Source organism: Oncorhynchus clarkii, chromosome 30 (assembly GCF_045791955.1).
Source record: "Oncorhynchus clarkii lewisi isolate Uvic-CL-2024 chromosome 30, UVic_Ocla_1.0, whole genome shotgun sequence".
NCBI lineage: Eukaryota > Metazoa > Chordata > Actinopteri > Salmoniformes > Salmonidae > Oncorhynchus > Oncorhynchus clarkii.
In genome coordinates this window covers 13,890,593-13,900,544 of record NC_092176.1, presented here as the reverse complement: position 1 = coordinate 13,900,544, position 9,952 = coordinate 13,890,593, and the positions used below count along the sequence as shown (strand labels likewise).

General features: G+C 42.4%; 1 protein-coding gene across 1 annotated transcript; it reads left to right on the top strand.

Moving 5' to 3' along the window:
• Positions 1-6,415: 6,415 nt before the first annotated feature.
• On the top strand, positions 6,416-8,681 carry LOC139389664 (apelin receptor A). Its single transcript, XM_071136540.1, has one exon. It carries the CDS (start codon positions 6,609-6,611, stop codon positions 7,692-7,694), a length of 1,086 nt encoding a protein of 361 aa, XP_070992641.1. The 5' UTR covers positions 6,416-6,608; the 3' UTR covers positions 7,695-8,681.
• Positions 8,682-9,952: the final 1,271 nt, after the last annotated feature.

Below are 9,952 nucleotides of genomic sequence, written 5' to 3'. Positions count from 1 at the left end.
TTCCTCCAGCTCCTAAGATGGTTAAAACATGTTTCTTAGAGTCTGCAGGCAGAGCAACACAGTCGTGGTTTGACCAGGGTCACAGTGAGACAGAAGCAGTCATATTGCAACAGCAGGGTCATTTGAACACAAAATCAAAAGCACTCACAACTGTGTCAGGGACACCTTAGCCAGCTCTCACATGTGTGGTCTAACCCTGAGACAGCAACAAAAAAAACTCTGGGACAGGGAAACACTTTTACCAAGGTCACAAAATACACTTTAGTAAAATGGTCACAGTGTTAGGAATATGTACAAATATGTGAACAGATGAAGCAAGAGAAATCAATCAAATCTTGATTATAATCTAATAAACACAGATTTAAGTATGGAAAGATAGTTTAATGTGCTTCAAACGTTCAATATTAGTTAGTAGGCTTTGTTTTTATCTGTAAGGATGTCCCAGAATGAGACGATGGGCTAATCTGACCATCTGTTTCTTATCTGTCCTCCTTAATTTTCTACATTTGTAAATGTATTTATCTAAAGACTTCTAGGCCTGAAAACAGCATGCAGCCAAACCTCTGCCTGGGGGGTGAGATGGAGGCGGAGCACTGCCTAGATGTGTGTGCGTGCGTGACTTCATGGGGAGGAGTGTGCTTGTCTTCAAGGACTAAATGCATAATTTTTGCCTGACAATATTTCCTTCCCCTTTATTGTGTTGTCGTCCTGCAAACCAAATCTATTGAAAAAAACATATTTTTTTTCAGAGAATTTTATAATGTACAGTGCTCACACATGTAACAAGGTGAAACACTTGAAGATCTTGAATGCACCCTAAGTCAATGCCAGGTGTTGGTAATTGCCAATTAAGGGTGGGCCTGCCAAATGCCCAGGTATAAAAGTTGTGTTTTTAGTCATTTAGGGGATAGATACCCTTAATATGTAGGTGATTTGCCAGAAAGAATACAAATATTGATTGAAATGTATACATTAACGATTGAATGCCTATTAATGTGGTGAGGAAACTGATGATTTAACGCTGAAGAAATTAGTCTTGTCACCAAAAGCACTCACAAACTTCTACAGACTTCTACTGATGCGCAATCGAGAGCATCCTGTCGGGCTGTATCACCGCCTGGTACGGCAAATGCTCCGCCCACAACCGTAAGGCTCTTCAGAGGGTTGTGAGGTCTGCACAGCGCATCACCGGCTGCAAACTACCTGCCCTCCAGGACACCTACACCACCCGATGTCACAGGAAGGCCATAAAGATCATCAAGGACAACAACCACCCGAGCCACTGCCTGTTCACCCCGCTATCATCCAGAAGGCGAGGTCAGTACAGGTGCATCAAAGCAGGGACCGAGAGACTGAAAAACAGCTTCTATCTCAAGGCCATCAGACTGTTAAACAGCCACCACTGACATTGAGTGGCTGCTGCCAACATACTGACTCAACTCCAGCCACTTCAATAATGGGAATTGATGGAAAAATGTATCACTAGCCACTTTAAACAATGCCACTTAATATAATATAATGTTTACATACCCTACATTACTCATCGTATATGTATATACTGTACTCTATATCTACTGCATCTTTATGTAATATATGTATCACTAGCCACTTTAAACTATGCCACTTTGTTTACATACCCTACATTACTCATCTCATATGTATATACTCGATACCATTAATTGCATCTTGCCTATGCCGTTCTGTACCATCACTCATTCATATATCTTTATGTACATATTCTTTATCCCCTTACACTTGTGTGTATAAGGTAGTAGTTGTGAAATTTTTAGGTTAGATTACTCCGTTATTACTGCATTGTCGGAACTGGAAGCACAAGAATTTCGCTACACTCACATTAACATCTGCTAACCATGTGTATGTGACAAATCAAATGTGATTTGGATTTGATTTGGTGTGCTTGTTAGTTATTTGTTTTATCTTTTTCTTTTAACCAGGAAAAGCCCATTGAGACCCAGTCTCTTTTTCAAGGGAGACCTGGCCAAGAAGGCAGCAACAATCAATACATTACAGAATTACAACATACTACAATACAACAACATGATCCAGCCTAAAAAAAGCATTTTACACCCCTCCCCAACAGTCTCCCATCAATATGTTGTTGGCAGCAGTGACTGCAGCAAGCCCTAGGTGCTGAAGATGGTGTCCGAGATTAGCTTTCATTGAGTTGCTTGAGTAATTGAGAATTAAACCTATTTCTGTATACTTCTGGCCTGATCATTCCCATGCTGCATTTCTTGATATAAAGAACATGTGCAGTGTTAGCTTAGGCCCAAGGACCTCACCTTGTTTGTAAAAAACAAGGGACATAATATCGGCTACAGGAAGAGGTATTTATGTTTATTTCCCCCACGTTACACACACACAATAAATAGCTGAGAGCTGTTGGCTTTCAGGAGGATATTAGACAGTGAGTACTGCTGACCTGAGCGGGTGTTGCGTCTACTGGGCGACAGCATCTCCGTGCTGATGAACAATGGCTCAGAAGTGTAATGAGTCCAATCATCTTTGTGCTCTGACTCCTCCCAAATATCCCCATTGCTTTGTCTCTGTCTCTGTCTCTCACTCACTCCTGAGAAGCTGCCCAGGGCTTATTTTGTAAATCAGGAGGTGCCTGAACAAAACGTGAGCTCGAGAGGGGCGTGACCTGGGGAGCTCTGAGGGGCAAAAAATCTACTTTTTCTTGTTCTGAGAAATCAAGGCTATTCCATGCGAGAAACTGAAGATCTGGTACAACGCTGTGTACTACTCCCTTCACAGAACAGCACAAACTGTCTCTAACCAGAATAGGAGTGGGAGGCCTCGGTGCACAACTGAGCAAGAGGACAAGTACATTAGAGTATCCAGTTTGAGAAACAGACGCCTCACAAGTACTCAACTGGCAGCTTCATTAAACAGTGCCCGCAAAACATCAGTCTCAACATCATCAGTGAAGAGGCAACTCCGGGATGCTGGCCTTCTAAGCAGACTTCCTCTGTCCAGTGGCTGTGTTCTTTTGCCCATCTTAATCTTTTATTTTTATTGGCCAGTCTGAGATATGGCTTTTTCTTTGCAACTCTGCCTAGAAGGCCAGCATCCTGGAGTCGCCTCTTCTCTGTTGACGTTGAGGCTGGTGTTTTGCGGATACTATTTCATGAAGCTGCCAGTTGAGGACTTGTGAGGCGTCTGTTTCTCAAACTGGGCACTCTAATATACTTGTCCTCTTGCTCAGTTGTGCACCTGGGCCTCCCACTCCTATTTATATTCTGGTTAGAGACAGTTTGTGCTGTTCTGTAAAGGGAGTAGTACACAGCGTTGTACCAGATCTTCAGTTTCTTGGCAATTTCTCACATGGAATAGCCTTCATTTCTCAGAACAAGAATAGACTGACGAGTTTCAGAAGAAAGGGCTTTGTTTCTGGCCATTTTGATCCTGTAATCAAACCCACAAATGCTGATGCTCCAGATACTTAACTAGTGTAAAGAAGGCCAGTTTTATTGCTTCTTTAATCAGAACAACATTTTTCAGCTGTGCTAACATAATTGCAGAAGGGTTTTCTAATGATCAGTTAGCCTTTTAAAATTATAAACTTGGATTAGCTAACACAACGTGCCATTGGAACACAGGAGTGATGGTTGCTGATAATTGGCCTCTGTATGCCTATGTAGATATTCCATTAAAAATCAGCCGTTTCCAGCTACAATAGTTATTTACAACATGAATAATGTCTACACTGTATTTCTGATCAATTGGATGTTATTTTAATGTGCTTTTCTTTGATAAACAAGGACATTTCTAAGTGACCCCAAACTTTTGAACGGTAGTGTATATACTGTATTTTATACCATCTACTGCATCTTGCTGCTTGGTCAATGCTCATCCATATATTTATATGTATATATTCTTATTTCATCCCTTTAGTAGCTGTTGTGGAATTGTTAGATTACTTGTTAGATATTCCTGCACTGTTGGAACTAGAAGCACAAGCATTTTGCTACTCTTGCAATAACATCTGCTAACCATGTGTATATGACCAATAGAATTTGATTTGATGCACAGATCACTCACAGGTGATGGCCAATGAGCTCAGTGCCAAACCTCTATTTCTCTTTTTTTACTTTGTAAAACAATATTTGGAACTTGATAACATATTTTGGTAGGCTACACAAGACAGATAAGTATTGTCTTTTCAGTAGGAGCCATTTTCCTTCCAACCGGTGTTTTCCCGCGATTGTATTTAAAATATTGCGAAAGGCCTGTTTTGTTTGCATGATGTTCACTGACAGATTTCCCGACCGCTATGCCTTATTGTTGGGCTACACACAATCCACAGCGAAGCTATTTTTTTTATTTGAACACGTTATTGTTGATCCTCTGTGGCTAAATTATAAGCCTTCTAATTGTGTAGTAGGCTATTCTGAATTATTTCATTTATTTCTGAAAAGACAGGAGTAATTATATAACTTTGGCAAATGTATTAAACATTTTCAGGGGTGCTGCAGCTCCTCCAGAACTGTTCGCGCGGCTATGATTCTATAAGGAAATTAATGATGAAGTGCAACGCTGGAGAGATGAGAGTTGCAGGCTCATGTCTATCAGAGCAGAGAAAGGGAGAGCGATCATCGAAAGTGAATCTCGTTCTAGTTCTGTGAGAGATTCAGGCACGCTTGTCGCACAGGCACCACAACGTGTAGATCGCAAACATAGGTTAGTTACAATGTTGCGCAAACCATAAACTTGTTCCGGCCCAACCCGAATCAACACTTAGAAAATCAGGCCTGGGCTGAAAATCTACTTTTCACATTACGTTCTTTTGAGGTGGCAGAAGAATAACGAAGAGTCACTGAACTGACCCTCCAAACCTTGTTTTGTATTTTCCTGAAAATACTCTTCTATGATCAGAAAGATTTTGACATGCACATTTGGAATTAAAGACACTTTTATGTTTCTTGATTGTTTGATGAACATCATATTCTACATACTGTAAACGTTTCATCTACCCATTCATCTCAAAGATTAAAGGAGGCTTTAACTGTATGTGATCAGAAACTTAAAAAAGGAGTGGGTGCTTATATTTATCCTATTTCAAGTGTGAATTGAAAATATGTTTTTTTTTGCATATGCCAACTCCTCCTGAGCCACCTTTGGGGAGTGGGTCACAGCCCCCCAAAAAACAAGATCTAGCTGTAGCCTATAGTTGAAAAATCACTGCACTTGTTTCCTTAAGTGCATAGGGACTGAGTAAGAGCTTGGGGGGTGGGAAGAGGTCCAAATAGGCCTAACATTTTCCCTCAACACAATTTTTATTTCAGTTTCTAAACAGTTTTATTTAAAAGCCGGAGTATATTAGTTTATGTGTTTTAATTTTGGCATTAGCAAGTTGAGCCAATAGGCCAAATTACCACGGTCAAAGTGAGTCAATCAAAGATGGGTTAAGGCGAAAGCAACGTTTCCTTTTGTTATTGTTTATCCTGCATGTCTTTGTCATTTTATCATGGAAATTAATCCCTAGAGGTGAGAATTAAATTCACACACCCTCTGAGCTGTCTGTTTACATTGAATTTAATCGTTAAAACCGTTGAACCAATTGAACCAATTCTAAAGTGCCCGCCTATCAATCTAATTTCAATTTCAAGTTTTTTTCCAGACACACCGAAGTTCTGCATGCAACAATGTTGCATTGGCAGCTGAATAGTATTCCTTATTATTGTAATATTTTAACTATCCTATTGTTATTGTTGCACTTTAAAACATTTTAATTAGAGCATGTTGATAGCCAAATGTAAGTGGCAAGACCATCAGGTTAGGAAATAAGCACTTACTTTTAGCATTGTTGCATTTACATTGTAATGTAGTAGTTCAGTCGTGAATTAGAAAACTTGCCTGTCCAGACATGCCGTGAACCCTAAAGATTGAGCAATAGTTCTCAAAATCAGTTGAACATCTTTGAAACAATTTTTATATTTTACAATATCTTAACAAAAACATTTGCATTGGAAGTAGCACTATTTTCTATGAGCTTACTGTCTATAGTCTCACAAACCTGTCGAGTTAGTCTGTATTTTTTCTGCACTATTTTGAAAATGAAAGATTATTCATTTAAATTGACATAACTTAAATTGATGTAAATTCTAAACAATAACCTTTTCAAAAATATTTCAAAACATCTACGTTTTTAGGGAGCCAATTTAACCGTTTATTTTCGCTTTTCTTTCCATTTTCAAATTATATGAATAAAGCTTGACGGGGCGTCATCGCAACTGGATAAATCCTAGTGTGTGCTGTGATAGAGAGAGGTGAGGGTGGTGCCGGGGCTAAGTGTTTAATGGGGAGGGGGATTCGTCCTGGGAGGGAGGGAACAAGGGGTGTGGAGCACTGAGTTTAAAAAGCCAAGCAGCACAGCATTGCACTCACTCATACTGTCTGTGTTCTTCTCCAGCGACTGATAGGGACTGACCATTCCTGTAACATTAATGTTTCTCTCGTTTTCAGCATTGACAATTGGTTTATTTGAATTTTACTGAACCAGTTTTGGACTGCACAGAAACGTTTTTTTCCACTCTAAAGGATTTTTAGCATTAGAATTTATTTTTCGTTCCAAACAAAAAAGCATGGATCCAACTGTGGAGTATAGAGATACCGATGATTATGATTATGGTGACAATGAAACTATGTGTGACTACTCTGAGTGGGAGCCGTCCTACTCCCTCATCCCTGTCCTCTACATGCTCATCTTCATCCTGGGCCTGTCTGGGAATGGAGTGGTCATCTTCACCGTGTGGCGGTCCAAGTCCAAGCGCCGAGCAGCAGACGTCTACATAGGCAACTTGGCCCTGGCTGACCTCACCTTTGTGATCACTTTGCCCCTCTGGGCGGTGTACACTGCATTGGGCTACCACTGGCCCTTTGGTGTGGCCCTGTGTAAGATCAGCAGCTATGTGGTGCTGGTCAACATGTACGCCAGTGTCTTCTGCCTCACCTGCCTGAGCTTTGACCGTTACCTGGCTATCGTCCACTCTCTGTCCAGCAGCCGGCTGCGGTCGCGGGGCACAATGCTGGCCTCTCTAGGGGCCATCTGGCTCCTCTCAGGCCTGCTGGCCGTGCCCACTCTGCTGTTCCGCACCACCATGGACGACATCAACAGCAACCGCACCACCTGTGCCATGGACTTCAGCCTGGTCACCCTGAACGAGAGACATGAGTCCCTGTGGATCGCAGGGCTCAGCCTGTCCTCTTCCGCCCTGGGCTTCCTCCTGCCTTTCCTGGCCATGACCATCTTCTACTGCTTCATTGGCTGCACCGTCACACGCCACTTTAACAACCTGCGGAAGGAGGATCAGAAGAAGCGGCGTCTGCTGAAGATCATCACCACCCTGGTGGTCGTGTTTGCCATCTGCTGGACCCCATTCCACTTGCTGAAGAGCATGGATGCCCTCTCCTACCTGAACCTGGCTCCCAGCTCCTGTGGATTTGAGCGCTTCCTCCTGGTGGCCCACCCTTATGCTACCTGCCTAGCTTATGTCAACAGCTGCCTCAACCCCTTCCTGTACGCCTTCTTTGACCTGCGCTTCCGCTCCCAGTGCCTGTGCCTGCTCAACCTGAAGAAGGCCATGCATGGACAGATGAGCTCCATGTCCTCCACGCTCAGCGCCCAGACACAGAAGTCAGAGGTACAGTCTCTGGCCACCAAAGTGTAAAGAGAGGGGACGGATAGGTGGAGTGGAACCGCTGGCTGGATCCCTGTGCCACCACAGGAACACTGACTGGCAAACGCACAGACTTTTGGTGTCCGTAATGAAATGCTTTTAAGGTGTAAAAGAGACAATGAACCATATCAGATGAATTGACTTTGTTTTCCTGAACATGGGTTTGCATATATGTTTTCATTCTTGAGTGTATGTGCATTTCTCTCCCATTTCCAACCCAACGGGTGCTTCACTGGGTAGGGGAGAAGCCCAGGGAGTCCTCGACCCTACAGAGGTTCCCTCTAACCCCTGGACTGGACCCTGAAGCTGGGGCCAGCTGGCTGATCTCCATATCGCTGCTTCCTTTTCTTCCACAAACTTTCAGAAAGTGACAGAGGTAAATATTATTTTCAGACACAATCATTTTCCTGTTGTCTTTTTCAAATGTTATTCTTTACTCTATACAAGGGACCAGAATTCTGAACAAAGAGGCAGACAGTCATAGAGGGTTTATTTGTGTCGTTGTTACGTATTTCATATGCAAACCTGTTTACACTGGGTAAATCACAAATTTGTACAGTATTTTCATACTTTTGCTGTTTAAGATGTGTTGATATTTTTTGTTTTATTACAAGCACTTGTTAAATGAATTAAATGTTAAAGAGGGGAAAGTTTGTTTGCAAAGAGACTATCTTCTTAAGCTTGTTGTTTGTGAAGGTAGGAGACTGGGCGGAGGGGGGTGATGTAAGAAGAGCTAAGGTGTTGCTGCTTAATTACATACTTTGAGGAGGAGACGGCGTGGGGGGGGGGGGGGGGGGGGCAGACAGGCAGATGGCAGCAGACAAATGTTGTCGGGAAGCAGGTGGGGTGGGGGCTTTACAGTGCACTCTTGGTGCCAGAGGGGAAAAGGAAACTTCATGAATGTTTTATTATTATGCATATATGTTGTATTTTTTGACATCCGTGTAACTAACTACTGTATTAAAGAAATATGTTCTATAAAAATAATGTCCTTGTTGATCTTGTTGTTGAATATCCTCAAGAAATACGGGTATGTGTATTCTCTTTGTCTTTGGTCCTGTTTGAAATAACACACAAAGTTCTGTCTTTCAGGAAATTCATGACTAATTGTTATGGCGTGTTAAGGCTTTATTCATTCTGCACATGTGAACTTTCACATTAGTTTCATCAGAGAGTATAGGATTTCAACATCATTCTGTTATTTCAGTGATAAGGATGCCCAGAGGGCTGCAGCTCTGCTATGAATATCTTGCTCTTGGTTTACAGCACTGGACCAAACACTCGACCCTATTCAATCAAAACCGGTATACAGATCTGAACGATAGGGAAAAACAACATTCCTCCTACACTATTGCTTTTGTGTCTGGATACAGGTTTTGATTGAATAGAGCCTTGGCTGGATCACACTATACTGATGTGATATAAGCACAGCAAGGCGTGAGCTTGAGCTTGTCTTTAAACATATTTTCATTGCGATCCTTTATCATTTACCTTCCAGGCAGAGGTTTACTTAACTGTGTCTAGAGACTTTTACAGCATGCCACATGTTTCATTCCCTAGAAATACAAACAAATATTGGCACAGCGTTGCACCAGTAGGGGAACTAGTTATACTGGGCTGGACTGGGCTGTCTATTCGGTGGCAGTTATCTTAGAGGTTAGAGGGTTGGGCCAGTAACTGAAAGGTCGCTAGTTTGAATCCCAGAGCCAAAAAGGTCAAAAATCTGTCGATGGGCCCTGAAGCAAGGCACTTAATCCTAATTGCTCCCGGGTTGCTGTTGACCCAACAGTCTGAGGGTGTCTCAGGGAGAGTTGGGATATGTGTAACAGTATAGCTTCCGTCCCTCTCCTCGCCCCTACCTGGGCTCGAACCAGGGACCCTCTGCACACATCAACAACAGTCACCCTCGAAGCATCGTTACCCATCGCACCACAAAAGCCGCAGCCCTTGCAGAGCAACGGGAACTACTACTTCAAGGTCTCAGAGCGAGTGACGTCCCCGATTGAAACGCTATTAGCGCGCACCCTGCAAACTAGCTAGCCATTTCACATCGGTTACATATGCACAAAAAAATCTAATTCAGACATGCGTATTAATACACACTTGTACATGTGTGACATAGGACAAATGTAAGCACCAACCAAATTATGATCATTATTCACTGAGAGTTTGCGGGTCAACACCACCACATGTTGGCTGAATAACGGGGTCATTACCAATGAGTGACTCCTATGAGGGGCCCTTTGATT

Coding starts and splice junctions, on each gene's coding strand:
- LOC139389664 (XM_071136540.1), top strand. CDS start 6,609: ATGGATCCAACTGTGGAGTATAGAGATACCGATGATTATGATTATGGT.